Source organism: Eretmochelys imbricata, chromosome 3 (genome assembly GCF_965152235.1).
Source record: "Eretmochelys imbricata isolate rEreImb1 chromosome 3, rEreImb1.hap1, whole genome shotgun sequence".
In the NCBI taxonomy this organism is placed as follows: Eukaryota; Metazoa; Chordata; order Testudines; family Cheloniidae; genus Eretmochelys; species Eretmochelys imbricata.
This window is the reverse complement of record NC_135574.1, coordinates 2,146,799-2,167,935: the sequence shown is the minus strand read 5'-3', so window position 1 is coordinate 2,167,935 and position 21,137 is coordinate 2,146,799. Positions and strand designations below refer to the sequence as shown.

At 56.8% G+C, this 21,137-nt stretch overlaps 1 protein-coding gene across 5 annotated transcripts in view; it reads left to right on the top strand.

Moving 5' to 3' along the window:
* The first annotated feature begins 8,167 nt into the window (after window positions 1-8,167).
* Window positions 8,168-21,137, top strand: part of DNMT3A (DNA methyltransferase 3 alpha) — a 272,889-nt gene continuing 259,919 nt past the window's right edge. For all 5 annotated transcript variants that reach the window (XM_077812262.1, XM_077812261.1, XM_077812260.1 and 2 more), the window contains exons 1-2: window positions 8,168-8,256; window positions 20,097-20,317. In XM_077812262.1, coding sequence (XP_077668388.1) covers window positions 20,246-20,317 — 72 coding nt within the window. In that variant the 5' untranslated portion in view covers window positions 8,168-8,256; window positions 20,097-20,245. The remainder of the gene's footprint in view (window positions 8,257-20,096; window positions 20,318-21,137) is intronic.

Below are 21,137 nucleotides of genomic sequence, written 5' to 3'. Positions count from 1 at the left end.
AAAAGGGGCAGGTGTCCGGAATTTGGGTGAACCACGCCAAATACACGCCCGTGCTCACGGCCCCGTGAAGGAGCCACCAACTGATATCCCCGGCGGGCCTCAGGACTAAGGTGGAATAGAGGCTGGCCCACTGGGGTACAGCAGAGTAGTAGAAGGCAGATATACTGGCCACTGGAAAAGCAGTTTTCTGTTCCCTGACTGACCAGAGCAGGGGCTGCTCCAGGCTGGGGTGGACACCTGACTCCAATTAACCTGCAAAGAGTCAGGTGAAGCCGTTAGGCTAATGAGAACACCTGACTCTAATTAAGGCCCCTCTGATAGTATAAAAGGGCTCGCTCCAGTCAGGTCGAGAGAACCAGGGAGCCAGAGGAGAGGAAGTGTGGCTGAAGGGCTGGGTAATGAGGACACTCTCAAGCCACTGGAAAGGGAGCCCTAAGGTAAGGGTGAAGAAGGCGTTAAGAGAGAGAAGCAGGGGGGGAAGTGGCCCAGGGACACGTAGCAACTCTGGCAGTGAAAGGTTGGCTGCCAACAACTGCTGTCATTAGGGTCCCTGGGATGGAATCCGGAGTAGGGGGCAGGCCCGGGTTCTCCCCAACCCACCACTACAGAAACATCTCCTGGGAGGGGAAGACAGGTCCCTGTCAGGACAGGAGGCTAAACTGTTCTGGAATAAGCCTGTAGGGACAACAGACTGTGGGAGTTCTCTCACCTACCTCCTTGCTGGTTTATGATTAAAAGGGCTCAGTAAACTGTACCCTGGCCCCAGAGAGAGAAGGGCTACATGGAGGGTCACAGTGAGCCTCTGAAGCTAGCATAAACCGCCTGGAAGCGCAGGACCCATGGGGACAAGAGCTCTGCCACAACTGGAGTCAGGGATGGGATTGTTCACAGCGTGGCAGAACAAAGGTTTGGTTTTTTTTAAAAAGTGCACTGGGGTTTTCGGTTTGGGGTTTTTGTTTGTACCACAATGGGGGAGGTGGTGAGAGCGCTGGTGCAAGTCACAGTGGCCCAGCAGGAGGCAACCCGGGCTTAGGTGATGGCGCAACAGGAGTCCATGAGGCTACAGCCGGAAACAAACCAATTATTAATGAGCCAGGTGATCCAAGGCCGAGCCCTCCTGTGCAAGGTCGTGGACCAGCTGAAGATGCTCACCACCCAGGCCCGGAGGTCCAATGGGACCCAAACCCTGAGGGCCACCGGTTGTCTGCCAAAGATGACAGCAGCGGATGACGTAGAGGTGTATCTCCTCTCATTCGAAAGGACTGCTCAGCATGAGGCGTGGCCCCAGGAGCAGTGGGCCAGCATTCTCGCCCCTTTTTTGCGCGGAGAGATACGCAGTACTGCAGCTAAGGCCTCCCCATTGCCGAGTAGAGCAGGACAATTATTTCTCGTGTCTTAGATCTGACACTCCTGTTCATACACCCCAGAATTATATTTGTCTTTTTTGCAACTGCATCATGTTGTGGCTCATATTTAGCTTGTGATCCACAATAACCCCCAGTCCTTTTTAGTAGTACTATTCCCTACCCAGTTATTCCCCATTTTATAGCTGTGCATTTGATTTTGCACTTGTCTTTATTGAATTTCATCTTGTTCATTTCAGATCAGGTCACTCCATAACCTTCTCTCTGTTGAGGTAAACAGACAGGGCTCCTTGAGTCTGTAACTATAAGGAACGTCTTGTATCATTGTCGTGGCTCTTCTCTGACCCCTCTCCAATTTATCAACCTCTTTCTTGAATTGTGGGCACCAGAACCGCACACAATATTCCAGTGGTCGCACCAGTGCCAAATACAGAGTACTATAACCTTCCTGTTCCTACTCAAGATTCCCTGGACAGCTGCACGGATGGCGAAGCCTCTGAGGGCTCACAATAGCAATGTTGAAATGACACCAGCTATGAGAAATCCGCCACGAGCTCCCTGGTGTCTCTGACAGCGGACTCATAAGCTGTATTGCCTCAGGAGGCAGGAAATGACCAGAAGTTTGCATAAACTCACCTCTAAGGTTGGCCGCATCATGTGCTGCAAGCAGAATGGAATGTCACAACGGTTCCCTCACTCCCCCCTGGTTCTGTGTGAGCTGGGTGGGTCACCGAGCATGCAGGTGCCACCAGCAGGGCAGGAACCGGGCCTGCAGCAGCCTCTAATCTGGGTGATCAGGGAGACTCTAGATCTGGGTGTCAATCCAGCCAGAATGGAGAAGCGTGTCAGGCTTATTCACAACAGAGAGAGCTAGCATTTCTAACGACGAGAGGGAAATCAAAGGAACGTGACTTGAAAGAGCCTGGTAATGCTGCGAACACTGTGGTGGTTGTTAAACAAACGGAGCTGGGAAAGCTCGATCCCAGGCTTGAAGATTCATGCCAGGGTTGAAAAGACCCAGTAAGCTAAATGGTGCTCATCCTGAAATAGAGATCAGTTGGCATTTGAACTTGGGGAGCCTTCTTCCACAGGCAAAGGAAGTGCTGCAGCGGGAGATCAAAGCCTGCCCTGGCTCCATCGCTGCATGCTGACCTAATACGATGATCAGTTGAGACTCATAACAGACCAGGAAAATTAGCATTAATCACAGTTACACAGCATTAAATAGGAAGCAAGGCCTTATGTAGTTAACTCCAGCACCCCAGTATCAGCAGTCAAGCTGGACCCAGGGGAAGGCAGTGAGAGAAAGCCAGGTAGCAGCCTGCTGAGATGTGGAAGCAACTAATCCCGAGTCCTTGTTCATGTCAACTGTAGCAGGAGGTGAAGTGGCCACAGGGCTTTGGACGCACTTACGGGATGTTGGGCTTCAGAGTTCCCTTCTGGAGATGGTGCAGGACGAGAGGTGGCTTTCAGGGCACTGCAGCATGTCACACTCAGGCCAGGTCTCAAAAAGGGAGATGGAGACCAAAGAGGAACTGCAGCAAGCAGAGGAGATAGCACTATGCACAAGGCCTAGAGGGGCCAGGGCTGGACTGCATCCACTGTGAGCAAAGGAGGCAGGGGGGGATGTACTGCAAGGCTCACTCATTTCCTTCTTGGCCGAAAACACTGTGTTTAAAGGCACCTAGAAAGAGGAGTCGTCTCCGTGTGAGAGAGGGAGCAGCTTTGCCCCTTTCTTACGCAGCCTAACGTAGTGATTGGTTTTTTTGGCCAGCCCTGCACGTTGAGCAGTGTCGGCACTAAGCTGCCCACAGGAACATCCATGTCCCTACCCTGAGTGGAAATCAATCAGGTGTCTGAGTTGTTCACATTATTCCCTCTCATGTGCATTATGTTGCATTTATCAGCCCTGAATTCCCTTTCCCATCATGTTGCCCATTCCCCTGGCTTGGGTCAGTCCCTCTGAAGTTCCTCAGCTTCCAATAGCTTTAACAAATCTACAGAATTTGGTGTCATCTGCAAATATCGGCTTCCCCACCCCATTCCAGCACATTAATCATTACATTCACCATCCTCCCCCTGGTACCGTGTTGCCAACCTTACACATTCAGGAAAGATGAGTCCATTCAAAAAATATGGATCAAAATCATAATTGTTTAGAAGATAACAAAGGTTCAGTCCTTTGCTTTCTGATTTCTGACCTCGTAGGGTGCACTCAGGTCCAGTTTGCAGCCTTTTCTCAACCACCAAGAAACTAGACACACTCTTTTTTTTTTTTTTAAAGAATCCATCTGGTTCTTACCTGGTCATATGCCTCCTGGAGCCTTGGATTACTTGCTGGGAGCCTTTGGCCAAGAACAAAACGGACCCTTTATTCCTGCTGTTCACTGTCGCAGCCAGCACGGCCGAACTGGCTTGGACAGGGTGCCCTGTGTGCAGGGAGAGGGGTGGAGGGCACTTGCGGGGAGGAGCAGCCAGTCGCTGGTGGGGTGGAGAGGCTTGGCAGAGGATGCACCCTGAGAACAGGCGTGGCAGGCTCTGGACGCCGGGGCAGAGTTGGGCTGCATCTGGAAGCGGACCCCAAAAATTCAGAGGGGCGGAGAGGGGGGATCTGGCTAGTCCGAGGAGGAGCGGGATGCTCCGGGTGCTGCCCCCAAGGCAGGGGGAGGGACGGAATGCTGGGGCTGGAAGGTTCCTTGTCAGTTGGGCCTGAACCTTCTTCCCCCCATCCCCCGCCTCCCTGGGAGGCCATTGAGACGAGACCCCCGGCCGGGGGAGGGGGGCAGGACCCCACGGAGGAGGCGATGGGGGCTGGTGCCCCCGAGGGAGGGGGGGCAGGTCCCTACAGAGAAGGCGATGGGGGCTAGTGCCCCTGGGGGAGGGGGGCAGGTCCCCACGGAGGAGGCGATGGGGGCTGGTGCCCCCGGGTGAGGGGAGGCAGGTCCCCACGGAGGAGGCGATGGGGGCTAGTGCCCCCGGGGGAGGCGGGGCAGGTCCCCACGGAGGAGGCGATGGGGGCTGGTGCCCCCGAGGGAGGGGGGGCAGGTCCCTACAGAGAAGGCGATGGGGGCTAGTGCCCCTGGGGGAGGGGGGCAGGTCCCCACGGAGGAGGCGATGGGGGCTGGTGCCCCCGGGTGAGGGGAGGCAGGTCCCCACGGAGGAGGCGATGGGGGCTAGTGCCCCCGGGGGAGGCGGGGCAGGTCCCCACGGAGGAGGCGATGGGGGCTAATGCCCCCGGGGGAGGCAGTGGTACAAGGCTTTCCCCGTCAATGGCAGATGACCAGAGGGGGTCCCTGTGAGGGGGCCGAGCCAGGCTCAGTGAGCACGTCCCCCGGGGGGTCACTGTCTAGGGGTCCCTGTCTGGGGGTCAGGCTGGGATTGGTGAGCACGTCCCTGGGGTTCCCTGTGTGGGGGTCGGGCAGGGCTCAGTGAGTGCATCCCCGGGGGTCTCTGTGGGGGCTGGGCCGGGCTGGGTGAGCGCGTCCCTGGGGGTCCCTGTGTGGGGGTCCCTGTGTGGGGCCAGGCCGGGCTCAGTGAGTGCGTCCCTGGGGCTCCCTGTGTGGGGCTCCCTGTGTGGGGCTCTCTGTGTGGGGGCTGCAGCGGGCTCAGTGAGCGTGTCCCCTGAGGTCCCTGTGTGCGAGTCCCTGTGTGGGGGCTGGGGCAGGCCCCGTGACAGTGGTGGGGGTCCTCTGGGGGAGGGAAATGGGGAACAGGCAAAGAGGGAGGTTGGCAGAGGGGTCCGGGAATGAGTGAGAACAATAGCAAGGGGCTGCAGCCAGAGATGAAACCAGAGGAACCTGGGAGGCCGTGAGAGGAGAGGACAGAGCAATGCCTGTGAGTGGGGGCCCCTGACACAGGGGTGGGGAGTTTCCAGGATGGGGGGGGGAAAGGGAGGGCTCGAATGGATGCCTGGCCTTGCCTTGCCTTGCCCTCTGCCCCGGGCTGAATTGCACCCTGTGAGCTGGCTTTTCTAGCTGCAGATCCACGTGGCAGGGAGGACTAGCGGGGTGCTGCAGCGGGGCAGGGTGAGTTGCAGATTGGGAGCCCAGGGCCAGCTGCACAGTAATGGGGGGTGTTGGTGCAGGACTGAGGGTCAGCCGGATGGGTGGGAGAGGCTGAGCGCTCTGGGCCAGGCGTATCCCAAGTGGAGTGTTGTGTGGGATGCGGGATGCTGAGGGGTTGCTATGTGCATACCAGGGGGTGGAACGGGGGTCCCTATCAGGTGCTGCACCACGTTCGGTGAGCACGTCCCCGGGATCCCTGTGTGGGGGCCGTGCCGGGCTCAGTGAGTGCGTCCCCTGGGGGTCCCTGTGTGGGGGCCGTGAAGGGCTCGGTGAGCGTGTCCCCAGAGTTCCTTGTGTGGGGGCCGCGCAGGGCGTGCTGAGTGCGTCCCCAGAGGTCCCTGTGTGGGGGTCCCTGTGTGGGGGCTGGGCCGGGCTGGGTGAGCGCTTCCCCGGGGGTCCCTGTGTGGGGGGCCAGGCCTGGCTCAGTGAGTGCGTCCCTGGAGGTCCCTGTGTGGGGGTCCCTGTGTGGGGGTTGGGCCAGGCTCGTGAGCGCGTCCCTGGGGGTCCCTGTTTGGGGGTCCCTGTGTGGGGGCCAGGCTGGGTGAGCGCGCCCCCGGGGGGTCCCTGTGTGGGGGCCGAGCCGGGCTCTTGATCGTGCCCCCGGGGGTCCCTGTGTGGGGGTCCCTGTGTGGGGGCTGGGCCGGGCTGGGTGAGCGCATCCCTGGGGGTCGCTGTGTGGGGGTCCCTATGTGTGGGCCGGGCTGGGTGAGCGCATCCCCAGGGGTCCCTGTGTGTGGGTCCCTGTGTGGGGGCGGGCTGGGTGAGCGCGTCCCTGGGGGTCCCTGTGTGGGGGCCGGGCTGGGCTGAGTGAGCGCGTCCCCAGGGGTCCCTGTGTGGGGGCCGGGCTCAGTGAACGCGTCCCCGGGGGTCCCTGTGTGGGGGCTGGGCCGGGCTGGGGGAGCACATCCCCGGGGGTTCCTGTGTGGGGGTCCCTGTGTGGGGGATGGGACGGGCTCGTGAGCGTGTCCCAGGGGGTCCCTGTGTGGGGGTCCCTGTGTGGGGGCCAGGCTGGGTGAGCGCACCCCCGGGGGTCCCTGTCTGGGGGTCTCTGTGTGGGGGCCACAGTGGGCTCGGTGTGCACGTCCCCTGGGGGTCCCTCTCTGGGGGTCCCTGTGTGGGGGCCGGGCCGGGTGAGTGCACCCCCAGGGGTCCCTGTGTGGGGGTCCCTGTGTGTGGGATGGGACGGGCTCATGAGCGTGTCCCCAGGGATCGCTGTGGGAGGGTCCCTGTGTGGGGGATGGGACGGGCTTGTGAGCGTGTCCCTGGGGGTCCCTGTGTGGGGGTCCCTGTGTGGGGGCCAAGCCGGGCTGGGTGAGCGCGCCCCCGGGGGCCCCTGTGTGGGGGCCGGGCTGGGCTGGGTCAGCGCGCCCCCGGGGGTCCCTGTGTGGGGGATGGGAGGGGCTCGTGAGCGTGTCCCTGGGGGTCCCTGTGTGGGGGTCCCTGTGTGGGGGCCGGGCTGGGTGAGCGTGTCCCCAGGGGTCCCTGTGTGGGGGCTGGGCCGGGCTGGGTGAGCACGTCCCCGGGGGTCCCTGTGTGGGGGTCCCTGTGTGGGGGATGGGACGGGCTCGTTAGTGTGTCCCGGGGGTCCCTCTATGGGGGTCCCTGTGTGGGGGCCGGGCTGGGCTGGGTGAGCGCGCTCCCGGGGGTCCCTGTCTGGGGGTCTCTGTGTGGGGGCCACAGCGGGCTCAGTGTGCGCGTCCCCTGGGGGTCCCTGTCTGGGGGTCCCTGTGTGGGGGCCAGGCTGGGTGAGTGCGCCCCCAGGGGTCCCTGTGTAGGGGTCCCTGTGTGGGGGATGGGACAGGCTCATGAGCGTGTCCCCAGGGATTGCTGTGGGAGGGTCCCTGTGTGGGGGCCGGGCCGGGCTCAGTGACCTCGTCCCCAGGGGTCCCTGTGTGGGGGATGGGACGGGCTCTTGATCGTGCCCCCGGGGGTCCCTGAATGGGGGATAGGACGGGCTTGTGAGCGTGTCCCCGGGGGTCCCTGTGTGGGGGTCCCTGTGTGGGAGCCGGGCCGGGCTGGGTGAGCGTGTCCCCGGGGGCCCCTGTGTGGGGGCCGGGCTGAGTGAGTGTGTCCCCGGGGGTCCCTGTGTGGGGGCTGGGCCGGGCTGGGTGAGCGTGTCCCCAGGGGTCCCTGTGTGGGGGCCGGGCTGGGTGAGTGTGTCCCCAGGGGTCCCTGTATGGGGGTCCCTGTGTGGGGGCCGGGCCGAGCTGGGTGAGCGCGCCCCCGGGGGTCCCTGTGTGGGGGATGGGACGGGCTGGGTTAGCGCGCCCCCGGGGGTCCCTGTGTGGGGGCCCCTGTCTGGGGGCCGAGCTGGTTGAGCGTGTCCCCGGGGGTCCCTGTGTGGGGGCCCCTGTCTGGGGGCCGGGCTCGGTGAGCGGGTCCCCGGGGGTCCCTGTCTGGGGGATGGGACGGGCTGGGTTAGCGCGCCCCCGGGGGTCCCTGAGTGGGGGCCCCTGTCTGGGGGCCGAGCTGGGTTAGCGCGCCCCCGGGGGTCCCTGAGTGGGGGCCCCTGTCTGGGGGCCGGGCTCGGTGAGCGGGTCCCTGGGGGGGCCGGGCGTGGGCCGCAGCTGGGGCGGGGTCCCCGGCGCGGCGGGCGCGGGGCGGGCCGCCGGGCGCTAGGGCCGCGCGGGAGCCGCGCGGGCGCGCGGTGGCTCGGGCTCCGCGGGCGGGGGCTGTGCGGCTCAGTGCTGCAGTGGAGGCGGCGGAGCTGCGGGCGGAGGCCGCGCCGGGCAGGGCAGGAGGCGGCGGCGGCGGAGAGGGGGAGCGCGGCGGCGGCGGGAGCGGCGGCGGCGGCTCCCGGGGGAGGTCCAGGCCCGGGACTGGCCGAGGTAGGAGCGGGCCCCAGGCGGCTGGGGGGGCCGCTTCCCCAGGGCCGATCCTCCCCTTCTCCGCCCCCGGGTGGGGGCGGTGCCATGGGGGCAAGCGGGCACGGAGCTGGGGGCTTGGCACCCGGGCACGGGGACGGGGAGCGGGCAGAGCCCGCACCAGCTGCAGCCGCCCCCTCCCTGGGCTGCATGGGCCATGCGCCGCAGCCCCCCCCTTCCCCCCCCGCCGCTTGTTGCATTTTATGTGCCTGCAAAGAAATCTGCCCTAGATGTTGCATTGCCCCCCCCCTTGCTTTCTCGGCAGTCGGTGCCCCTTCCTCCTCCCAAGTTCGGGTGCCCCCGACCCCACTGCCCACAGATCGATGGGGGGAAAAGCGGTTGGTACTCGGGGGCTACCCCCTTGCCTTGCACCCAGGCTCCCCGATTTGCGTACACGGGGGGCACACGAACTTGTGATCCCCGCGGGGCTGTGGGGGGAGATAGCCCCCTGATCAATTAATGAGCCGTCAACTCTATCCCCTGAGGTGGAGATACAGCTTTTGCATTGAATATTGGGGGGGGGGCACCCAGATCCCCTCTTCTGTGTGGGGGTTTTCTTTATTTCACGTACGTTTGCAGACGTGTCTCGGCTGCAGTGCATTGCTCCCGGGTATTATTTTTTTTCAGCCGTGCATTGGGTTTTGTACAAAAATAAGATGGGGGAGGAGAAGGGTGGGCACGGTTCCAGGGCAAGGAAATAATCCCCCTCCCCCTCCCTCAAACCCTTCTGTGAAGTGGAATGTAGAGCCGGGTTTGCAGGAGGGTGGTATGGAGGGCAAAGCAGAGAAGCAGGAAAAATGGCAGCCTGGCATGACCCTTCTTCTCTCGCTGTTCCCCCCTCCCCCTTGCTGTCCTGTGCCCTCCAGAGAAGGGGGCTTTAGGACACAGGCTGCAGCCTGGGGGGGTCCTGTCAGGGAGTCAGGATGGGAGGAGATAAGGCGGTTCTGCAGACAAGCTGCAGGGGTGTAAGGCACTGGTTGAGGGTAGGGATGTGGGGGATTGCTCTGATCTGCTGGGAGAGGAATCCATCCCTGGGGAGCCGGTCCCTGTGCACCCCCACCTGTGGCTTGATCTATGTGTGTGGAAGGTAGGAAACCCCTTGAGTTTGGGCGGGAGCTGCTGCTCTGCTGTTGGATTGTGCCTGCCGAGGGCCAGGACCGGGGTGCAGGGAGGGGTCATTCCCCAGGCTCTGCTAGCAGCATCCTCTTGCTCTGGAGCTTTGCTGAGGGGATGGGAGGAAACCTGCCCCCTCTCCCCCACCAGATACTGAGGGCAGGCCAGGGAGGGTATGGTGCACTGTAAGGAAGGTGGAGGATGGTGGTTGTTTTTTGGGGGGGGGAGGAGGGGGGGGAAGAGAAGGGAGGATTCTTTCCCTCCATCCCATCATCAAGCCCAACCCCAGGGAAGTGTTAGTGGGACAGAGACCCTGCAAGGGGCAGAGGAAGCTGCTGCGTCCCTGGCTGGATTTGGAGGAGCCAGGGTGGTTCACAGCCCCCAATGAAGCTGGGCTCTCCTCCCTGTGAAGAGCTGGGTGCAGACGTGTCCTTGAACGCTTTGCATCTGCACTGATGAAGGGCAAGGCATCACAGCTGGGATTTGGAGGAAGGAGGGAGGCTGCATCGTGGTTCTGGCCCCCTCCCCAGCACATACACACTCACTGCAGGGGAATTGCCTCCGTGGGGCCATTTAATCAGCCCCACAAATTAGCCCTTCTAAAACTCGCTCCCTTCCCTCCTGCCTGTGCCTCTTTCTTCCCTGCATTGCCTGCTTGGCTGGTTTATCATCCCGGGCCTGGCAGAGGGCCAGGCCCCATCCCCTCCCCCCGGGGCTCTCTTTTCTCCAGCCTTTGGGCCGGGATCTGGCTGGCGGTGTGTGGGGGGAGAAGACACTGTGAAAATCTCTATTTCCCCCCCCACCCCAAGTTCTCTTGTCTTTTTATTTGGAAATGGCCTCCCTCCCTCTTTTCCATCCTCATCGGCAAGGCTGGGCTGCCTGTATTGTGACAAGGGCTTTGCAGCTCCCTCCAAACACAAGAAGCCTAGAGAGGTTTTGCAAGGCAGGCTGGCAGCTGAGATGTGCATGTTACTCATTCCCTGCACACAAGTGTCATTGACTTAGCCTGCCCATCTGTGTGTGTGCGCACCCGTGCGTGTGTCTGTTTCTCTTGCGCTCTCATCTGTCACTTGGGAGGGACAAACTCCTATGGGATCTGCATGGAGATTCTCTTTCTTATACACAGTCATTTCAAAATGATCATTATCAAACGCTTGCCCTGCTGGGGGAGGGAGCACTGCTACCTTTAGCCTCTGAAAGCTCTCAGTCCAGGATTGGGGCAAAGGGGGGGAAGTTGGCGTGCTGTTTAATCTCCAGGAAACTTGTTTAAGGGGGGTGCCGTTATGCAGAAATATTGGGAAATGCACTAAAGATCCACTTTGAAGCCCCATCTATAAATTCACAGTTTTGAGTGTTTGCAGGACTGTCTGGTTTATTTTCCGCCTGATGATTTTGCTGGCGAAGAATAGTCAGATGTCCAGCTAGAATGGGAAAGAATCAAACTGTAAGTCATTAGAGGCTGGGTAGTTTGGTCTCATACATACAGGAGCGAAGTTCATCTTTTGTATTGATTGTGCTAGTTTTCATCCATTGACCTGTTTCCTTCTGTAAGTACAATGCAAAAATCTATATGGAGAAAGAAAGGGTTCTTCATGGCTTGGAATTGAGGCCTAAGAGATCTGTATCTGCTTATGACGTGTACAGTTACCACAGACTTCCCTAACTGTCTCTTTTTATGTTTATTAATGAGATAAGTTCAAGTTAGTGATGCCTTTTTTTTCAGTGTTTGAGTGTGTGTGTGTCTTTGAGCAAGTGAAATTTTCCTCTTAGCCTAGTTCCTCTTTTTTTCTTCCATTTGTGCTGTGTAGATGGCATCACAATGGTTGGTTTTACTATATTTGCATTGCTTTGCTAAGTGGATGATTGCAGAAATAAACCAAGAGGTCAGTGGCTATGTTTTGGTGAACGGCTTGCAGCCCAGTAACCTTTGGAGAGCCTAGGCTTTGAAAACACACAGTGCTGTACATATGTGTATATTTTTAACTTCGCTGCTTATACGGGCCTGGAGTACCATTTAGAGAGGCTAGGTTTCTGTCTAAAATCCTATGGAAGGAGAAGGCCTGGAAATTTGTAAGCAAATTCTTCAAATCCAGTGGCTGTGAAGTTCTTGACAATAATGGAAGAGGAATTGACCTTTTTGTGTTTAGTAACTGCTCTCAATAACTCTTCACACATGCAATAGCCTTTCATGCTGAGTCAGCTCGAAACTTCCTAGCAGGAGTCTTTTTTTCTTAAAATGAAATGTCCACAAACATCTCTAGGAAATAATGGATACCCATATATAACAGTTGACTAAGGGCTTGCAAGCAGGTCTATAGTAGAGTGGCAGTGGGATTAGAGTCCAAACAATGTTTCCTTAGCTGCTTAAATAATCTCTAAATTTATAGGTGTCTTAAAAACATCTCTCTGGGTTGGTTGGAATGAAAGCAGAGCCAAAATGATTTAGTTCCTAACTTCATTCTCAGGAAAACGGGCTGGGTAAAACCCTGGAGGGATGTTTGCTTTTAAAAAGTTGGCAGAATCCACTAATTTGATCCTGCTTTGCAAAGTATTTTTGAGGGTGGGCACCACCCCTTTCACCGTAGCACCTCCCATTGCTTACTGTATTTTGTTTGTTTTTGGTATTTTACACAACGGATACGTGAAGCTCTGCTTCTGGGCAGCAACTCCGGGAACCTCAGGTGATTTAACATTCATTCTGCATAGTCCTAAAAATATCACTTCACAATTATGCATCACTGCTTGATTGCTTCCGTGCTAGCATCTCCCCACACTTATACCAAACCATGGGCTGGCTTTTTCCTTGCCCTTTGTTACAATTGGGGTTCTTCTAACCTACAGCATCCCTGCTTTGCTCAGTCTACGGTTCTCCTAATCTTCTTAGTGCATGCTTGAGAACAGTTTGAGAGGTTTCACTTATAAATCCCTTGAGTGTCTCCGAACAGCTAAGGTCAATGGTAGAAAGTAGATCTGGCTGCAATTCTCGTGTATTGGTGATGATGTAACAGAAAGGGGTGCCCTGCTTTCTGCTCTGGGCTTCTTTGAGCCTGTGGCAGAACTGAAAAGGAAAGTGAACTGGCACAGTGATGCTCTTTATTACCCTGATGAGTGTGTTTAATTTTCCATGTGGAGTCGGCTGTTTTGATGTATGGCATGTGTTTCATGTGGGGGTTGAACAGAATTAGCTACATGTAAACAGTGAAATGTTTCATACTTCTGAGTGCAGTTTTCTAGAGAACAAATAGTAGAGTTTGGGACCAAGTTGTTCCTGAATTTTCTTGTAGATTTTAGGCTGTTTAGTTTTTTAAATGATGGTCTTCTTGACCTACTAACCAGAAACTTCTCTAGCAGCCATTCCGTTAGTGTTGGGGTGGGTGGGGGAGGGCTGGGAGACTTCCAGGGACATGTGAATCAAATGTTTCATAGATTCATAGAGTTTAAGGTCTGATCAACTAGTCTGGCCATTGAATTTCACTCAGATACCTCCCTGTGTGCTGAGCCCAGTGACTTGTGTTTGGGTAAAAAGCAGATACCTTCCATAAAGACGTCAGATTGGAAACCATCAAGAGAGACAGAATCCACCACTTCCCTAATCCCCCTCACTCTTAAAAATAGTGCCTTATTTCTCATTTGAATTTGCTTGGCTTCAGTTTCCCGCCTCCAGTTCTTGTTTTGCTTTTCTCAGGTAGTGTGAAGAGCCCTTTAGTACCCAATATTGTCTCCCGGTGAAAGCACTTATACCCTGTAATCAACTGACCTCTTTTGCTAACCAGATTGAGCTCTCTAAGTCTCTCACTGCAGGGTGTTCTCGTTCACCCTCTAATAATTTTTGTGGCTCTTTCCTACATTCTTTCAAATTGTTCAGCATCCTTTTTAAAACGTAGATACCAGAACTGTGTGCAGTATTCCAGCATTGGTCTCAACGGTGTTGTACACATGTGAAATCACCTCCCTGCCCTACCCTCCAGATGACATTAGCTCTGTTTGCCTCAGCATCACACTGGGAGTTCACACTGTTCACCATCACAGTGTTCAGTTGCTTGTGCACTGTGGTCCCTAAATGCTTTTCAGTCCCTGTTTTCCAGAATATATTCTCCCATTCTGTAGCAATGGCCTGCATTCCTTCTTCCTAGATGCATAACTTTACATTATTATGTTTACAGTGTAGGAGAGGATCTTGACTACTTAGGTTACAGTACAGGAGAAAAGAAAGTCTTGTTGTGTAGAATAACTTTCTGTCGGGCTAGTTTTGGGACCTTTGCCGTATCCTTCTCCTTTCCGTCTAGTCTGTTGCTGAGAACCATCCATTCCCTCCAACATACCTGTTTTTCTGTGTATTTTCACCTGAAGTGTGTGCTGTCACTGTCCCCAGCACTTGGCAGAGTTGATGATCTGTTTTTGTTGGGTATAGTATCAAGTTTCATATAGCACTCTGTGAAGGTAATAGCCAAATACAAATAGAGATTTTGACTCCTTTGCCTAACACAGACTTGTAATTTTGAATAATAAGCAAAATATCTGACCGTAGAAGTTTCTAATGAGCTAAGTGTGTTTAACTGGATCAAGCCAATACTTTTCTTATCCATGACAATGAATTTATTACTGCCATCTGTTGGGAGTAATAGCATAGGTGACGCTATCACTTCTAAACCATTAGCCCTGAACATTTTTGACAAATATGGCTATGATTTTTTCTGTAGAGCTTTCTCTTATCAGCCTTGTTGTAGTGGAAAGAGAGACTCTCTCTCCCAATTGCCTTCTTTTCTGAATGTCAAGAGTTGTGGTTTGCAGCATCATTTAGTTGTTGAGACCATTTTGGTCACTGACTTCTGGTTTTAAGGAGGGATGGATTTGTTTGCTGCTTGCCTGGGAGACCTCCAAGGAAAGCTCAGGTGCAATAGGTGCCGACTCCGGGTAGAATCACAGAAGATCAGGGCTGGAAGGGACCTCGGGAGGTCACCTAGTCCCACCCCCTGCTCAAAGCAGGACCAAGCCCCGACTAATCATCCCAGCCAGGACTTTGTCAAGCCAGACCTTAAAAATGAGGGCACCACTAGGTACCACTCTTGCCTCTGAGTCAAGACTCAGTGAACGCTGCAGTGGAGGGGGTGGTAGTGACTCAAAGTAGTTAGCATTCGTCTCGCTGAGTCAGTGCTCAGCTAATGCCCAGGTGTGATTTAGGGACTGCTGGATGGTTGTTGGTGGCTCAGTAGGTGTCTCTTGTTCCTGAGTCAATTCTGAACTAATGCTCCAGGTTGGGGGTGGGGAAGGAGGGACTGTGCTGTCACAGGGGGTGTTGGTGACTCAAAGTAACAATAATCACACTTTGCAACACTTGTCATGTTTCAAGTGCTTTGGACAGTTTCCCTAATGATTCCTCACAGCACCCTGGAAAGCCCCCTATTTTTACAGGTGCAAAGTGCACCCGTCTAAGCGCTAGGTGGCCCTTACCCCCCATGTCTGTGCTGCACCACGGTGCCAGGTACGTGTGACGTGCACTGTGTTAGCAGAGGTGCTGTCTTTCACATGAGGAGTGAAGCTCTGGTCTTTGTGGTCATTAAAGGTCGCTGGGCAGGGTGTCACCTCTGTGTCATGGCCAAGTGCTGGCTTGGGTAAGGTAACAGCACGCTGGCATACCTCAAATTCTGCATGTAGTGTCAGAGCGAAGAAGCAGCTACCAAGGGAGGACTGTGTGTGTATTTGTATCAGGGGGTAGCCGTGTTAGTCTGTATCCACAAAAACAACAAGGAGGCACCTTAAAGACCCATGAAAGCTTATGCTCAAATAAATCTATTAGTCTTTAAGGTGCCACCAGACTCCTTGTTGTTTTTGTGTATTTGTAAACATAGTCTGGAGGTGGCTGCATTTCAGCGATCTGTGCACACTGCATGTGTGTCTCTGAAAGGGCCTTGGGGTCCTGGTCTTCGGGATGAAGCTTGCCCTCATTATTAATAGCTGGAGCAGGAGGCTCCTGAGCTCTCCTCTTTGAAATGACTTGAAATAAAATGCCTGTTAGGTCTCTGCGAGTTCCCAGCATGCGATCAGGCTGAAGCACCCTGACAGCAGGACTTGAGGAGTCCTTAATAAACCCTGGTTTGTCAGCACTGTGTGTATCATAGAAGGTAACCCACTTTAAACGACTCTGCCGTCAGTGGGAGTGACTGGCAGGTCCCATACAAGCTCTGCCTTGTGGGAGAAGTGCGGTAAATTTTCTTCCCCACTTGCCTTCAGTTGTAAGGTCAGACTGAGCTGTTAAATACAGGAGCAGAGGAACGTGCAGACAGAGTCCTTCCCTACACTTCAAAGGCAGGCGCTGGTGCGTGAGTGGGAGAGCCAAGCAGGTGGCAAGGAGAGGATTAATTTGAGATCAAGCTTTGAGACCTGCTGTATTAACTGGGTGAAACTCTTCCAGTTTGCAAGCTTCTGCTCAGCCTTTGCTAGTGATGCTCCAGTAATAAATCTGGGTGCTAGCGCACAGGAGGAGAAGTGCGTGCTGCCATCAGGAGAGCGAGCTCTCGTTGTGGGAGCAGTGGAGGAGCTCACTGACTTGGGTAAGGTTATTCAGAGAGCTTGGGACCGAGGCAAGGCTGCTGTGAATGGGCCACAGGTTCCACACTGAATGTGTGTAGCCTGCTTCAGTCGTGTTTCTTTGCACGTTTAGAGGTAAGGAACATTGTGTGGATCTTGTCAAACCTCCTTTAGACAGAGATGCAGGATCCCTCGCTGTTTGGAGAGGGAGTCCACTCCCTCACGGGGCTCACAGCAGCAGCTTGTGGTTACTAGGGGAAAGAGGGGTGTTTGCACTCCGCTGTAATGGAGGGACAGTGGCTCACTTTGAAAAAGAGTGTTTGTCTTTATTTAAAGCTCAGCAGAGGGCAAAGGGAGAGGTTAGTTGGTGAGGCTGTTGAGGGATGGGGGCGGGGAGGAGGCTTTCATTGCTGGTTGTTCCCGGTGCTCCCCCTTGCATATTCCCCATCTGCCTGGTGTTTCTTACGCAGCCCGACTATTTTTAGTGCATTTGGAGACCATGTTTGCTGGAAGCGAATCAAAGCCTGAGAACTGGCTATTTTTCAGAGTGGAGCTGCGTGCTGCTCTGAGCGAGCCATTTCTCTGGGACATTGGGGATGACCTGGGGTGGGGGCTGGCTGGCAGTGCTGAGCTATTTGCTGGCCTGATGTGTGTGTTGGAACGCCTTTCTAATGGCAGAGCTCCCTGCATCTGGGGGGAGAAGTGGCTGACAGAGCCGTTTCATATGGGTTTGGGGAGGCTTACTTGGAAATCCATGCGAACGTTGCCAGCAGCTCAGCTGGGGCCCACAGAGTGGGAGACCCACCAGAGGAGAATGTGTTCTGTGGTGAGGGGCCCCAAGGGGCACAAGACCCCTACAGTGGAGCTGGACTGTGTGGAAATGGAGGTCCAGAGAGGGTTGAGACCCTGGCAAGGGAGTCAGATAGCATGGGGGGCAGGGCCCTGGGGATCATGAGACTCTGGCCAAGGACCTGGATTGCCTGGGGGTGCTAGGCCAGAGGGATGAGACACCCTGACTGAGAAGCTGGATTGCCTGCGGGGTGTCTGCATCCAACTGGTGCTGCTCAAACCAAGCAGCAGGGGTGCTCTCCACCTCAAGGAGCCCACAGTCTAGAGATGCAGCAAGTAGGGGGCAGGGCACAACACACACGCAGCATTGGGAGGTTTGAACAGTCCCCCAGGCACTCCTCTAGCACAGCGTGTCGCCCAGAGGCAGCACAGCAGAGATGGAGCTTCAGGCTGAGCTCGGGGAGCACACTCTAGGTGTAAGGGGCAGAGGTGTGGGGGACGCTGAGAATGGACATTGGAGGCTGATGCTATTCGAGGGGGCAGGGAAGCACCTGGAATTTGGCAAGGGTGAGTCAATAAGGAGTCGTGCAGGGTTTGGAAGGGGATGACAAATAGCTGGTGAGAAGGGCTCTTTTTGGTCTTGTCTGCTTGGGAAGCTTACACCGGTTTTCCTGCCTCCCGGTTGCTTGAAAAACACCGGGTTGCACACATGAGTGCGTCACCTGCTTGTCAGGAAGGCAAGAGGCATTGCAATGTCACCCCAAAATGTACAGGGGTCACATCTCAGTTTACTGAGGGCAGTTGTTGCACTGACCTCTTTGACAGCTCCCTTGCCTGGCCAACCTCTCTAGCTCACCAGCTGAGAGTCTCCTCTGAGCTCCCAAAAGATCTCTGCTTCTCCTCTGGGCCATGACCCCATATCCACATCTTGGTTCCACTGAGTCCCAGCCAGCAATCCAGGTGTGGGTCATGGGCTCATTCTGTACTCATAGCCCAGCTCCCTTCTGGTTTCCTCCCCTGCTGCCATACTCCTTTCCAGCAACCCCCAGGTACGCTGTCTGCTGAGGCAGGAGGCAGTAGGAGGAGCGAAGCTGGGGGCTAGTCCCTTGGCTACCAGATTCCTGTTCCCTCTGCTCCCTCCAAACCCCACAGGACTTGCTGTGACAGAGTGGGGGGTGGGTGTGAGCAGAGCTGGGGAAGAAGGATATTGTGGGGGAGGGGCATGGCAGGGAACAGAGTGCAGACCCAGCTGCTGAGCCACATGGATCACCAGTGGGGGCCCTGCAGCCCCAGTAGGGGAGGCTATGGAAAGGGATCCATTTCTGGAGAGAAGGGGATCCTCTTGGGGGGCATAGCGCAGGGGCAGAGAGGGGAGTCTCAGCCAATGGATGGCTAGGGAAGCTGTCTTTATTGTCTCAGTCACCCTACGTGAATGAGCGTCAGCATGGGCAAGGCAGCCGTGGAGTTGGTTAGGGTGGGCGCCCTTGGCCTTTTGGCAACAGTGTCCATGCTGACAGACGGTGGGAGGAAGGAACAGGAGCTCAGTTTGGCCATGGTACATTTGAGCTGACATCAGGCTGGGACAAAGGGACACAGGTCTGGAGTGGAGAGGTGTCTCTTTGGGGTGAAGATGGTAGTTGAAACTATGTGAGTGGATGAGCTCGCCCAGAAGGAGGGGTGAAAGGAGAAGAGGCAGGGGACAAAGGCAGCACCTAAGAGACTTGAGGGAGAGTGGAGACAGAGAGAGCCCTGAAGCGATGGTCAGAGCTGAACCAGGGGAGAGGGAGTCTGGGAAGCCCCAGGTGTCAAGAAGGAGTGTGCTCAGCAGTGTGAAAAGCAGCAGCGAGGGCAAGGTGGGTGAGGAAGGGGTGGAGCTCTGGGAATGGACCAGAAGAGGAGGTTGAAGGAGACTCTGGTGAGATCTTTCGGTGGAGTGGAGAGGCTGGAAGCCCAGGGGAAATAGAGGAACTTGAGGTGGTGATTAATTGTAGCTGGCATGTCCCATGAGTCTGGAAGTGAGGGGGAGATGGGGCTGGGACAGTTGTTGGAGACACAGGGGAGACGTATGGCTGAAGGTGGGGCAGCCCAGGAGAGGTGGGTCTGTTCAAGATGGTGCCCTGCTTGTTCAGGCTGCAGAGAATGTTCCGTGGTGCTCAAACCTCCCAGTAGTGGGGAAACAGCTCCCAAGTGTTGGTCCCAGATTCCTGCTAAGGATGAAGGGGCAGGGAGGGGGAGGCTGATTGCAGGGGATGCCTGGCCCCCTGGCCTCTGCACAGAGCAGAGGTGTGTATGTGCAAGGGTGTGGGTGTGGACAATGGACAGACAGGGAGGGGGAAGCTGATTGCAGGGGATGCCTGGCCCCCTGGCCTCTGCACAGAGCAGAGGTGTGTGTGTGTGTGTGTGTGTGTGTGTGTGTGTGTATGTGTGGGGGTGGGGGGCGGACAGGAAGGGAGAGGCTGGTTCCTGCCTCTAACCCGGCTCCCTGGCCTCTGGAACAGAGCAGAGGTGCTGGTGCGGGAACGGAGACAGACAGGGAGGGAGAGGCTGAGTGCAGCGGACACCCAGGCTCTGGCCTCTGCACAGAGGTGGGGAGCACAGAGAGGGAGAGGTTGGTTCCTGCCTACACCCAGCCCCCTGGCCTCTACACAGAGCAGAGGTGTGGGGTGGGGGGCAGAGAGGAAGAGGCTGATTGTGAGGGACACCCAGCCCCCTGGCCTCTGCACAGAGCAGAGGTGTGGGGAGGGGAGAGGTGGAGGGAGAGGCCGCTCCCTGCAGCCCCCCAGGCCACAGCCTGCCTGTAGTGGGGGAGAGGCACAAGAATTGTCTGGGTTTTAAGTTTCTGTTCTAGAAGCAGCAGCCCTGCCTGCCCAGCAGCCCCCCACCCTCCTGGCTGGGAACGAGCTGCGGCTGGAAAGCTCTAGAAACAATTTGCAGCTCTGGTGCCAAAGGCAACAGCAGCCCCGGCCATGGCTAATGCAGGCAGCATTTTCCATAGCAACAGGTGCTTGGCTGCAGTGGGCAGCCCCTGCTGGGGGAGGGGGACCAGCATCTGTCTGGGACGGGGAGGGGGGACGGACGACGACGACTCTGTGCCCCTGGACAGGAGTTTGGGATTGACGGGGGGCCAGGGAGGGGCGAGGGGGCTCTCCTTTGGAGTCTGGAGGAGCCGGCTAGTATGGTGTCAGGGTGGCGGGGACCCTGGTGGGGCGGCGGAGCTGGGGGAAAGGGGCCCCTGCCCAGCTGAGTCAAGGCTGCGGCGTGTTAATAATTGTCCCTGGCTGGGGGCGAGGCCGCTTGAAGCTGGTGCCTGCGGGTGCCGTGTGCGATGGTGTTCCAGGCCTCACCCTGCGCCCTTCTCTGTGTTTCCCCCACAGGTGGCAGGAGGGGACGGACGGACGGAAGGAAGGCTCGGGGCATTGCTGCTGGGGCAGTTTTTAAACTTTTTTCTTGTTTTTAAAGTTTGAACTTTTAAAGTTTATTTTATTTTAAAAAAAGCAAAACTTCTCAGCCTCCCCCTCTCCCCATGATGCCGTCCAACGGGTCTATCGACACCAGCAGCACTGCTCCAGACAGGGAGACGCCCGACACTCACAAGGTAAGGAACACTCTGAAGCCAGGCACACCAACTGCGGAAGGGGGGCATGGTCCTGCCCACTCTCTGATGGCCTTCATGTGTGATGAATTGGGTGGGTCTCAGTCCAGTTTCCTGTGCACGTCCAGTGCTGGCTCTAACTGGCAGAAGGGCCACTGGAGGGAGGGCAGGGCTGGTGTGAGGGAGAATGGCTTGCCCGGCTGCTGCCTTGCTCCTGCTGTGGGGACGCATGGAGGGTTCAGGCTCTGGGACTGTCCATCTGGCCCCAATGTTTTCAAAGGCCCATGTCACGTCTAACTGGCTGTCTGATTGCCAGGGGGAGGAGTGTGGCAGGAGCTGGGGGGAACGTTCTGGTGGCTAGCAGGCAGGGAGAAGAGTGGGGCCTGGCCAGAGGCCTGTGCTGTTGATCTGAACTGGGGGTGGGGGCAGGCACTGAGGAGGCCTGAGCTGCAGAGTGGGATTAGAGCGGATTGAGCTATTTCTGGGCACTGCTGAATGGGGGCGAGTGTGACTGTGCTGATGAGACCTGCTGTTACCCTCGCTGCTGTCGCCTGCTGAGAGAGGGAAGCCTCTGGTAAGGCGGGGGAATGAGGGCAGCTGTACCGTTGGTTGGGGTGGCCTTGGGAGGCCTGGGGGATGGTTGCTTTGCAGGCAGTGGCTGGTTTACCTGCCCCTCTGCTTCCTGTGACAGCAGGAACTGGGTCAGTTCCCTCCATGAGGCCCTAGTCTGACTCCACATACCTGGACAGGGGGTGTGCACACCCGTGAACCAGGGACACATGGGTGGGGGAGGGGGGAGTGCACACCCCTGAACCAGGGACAC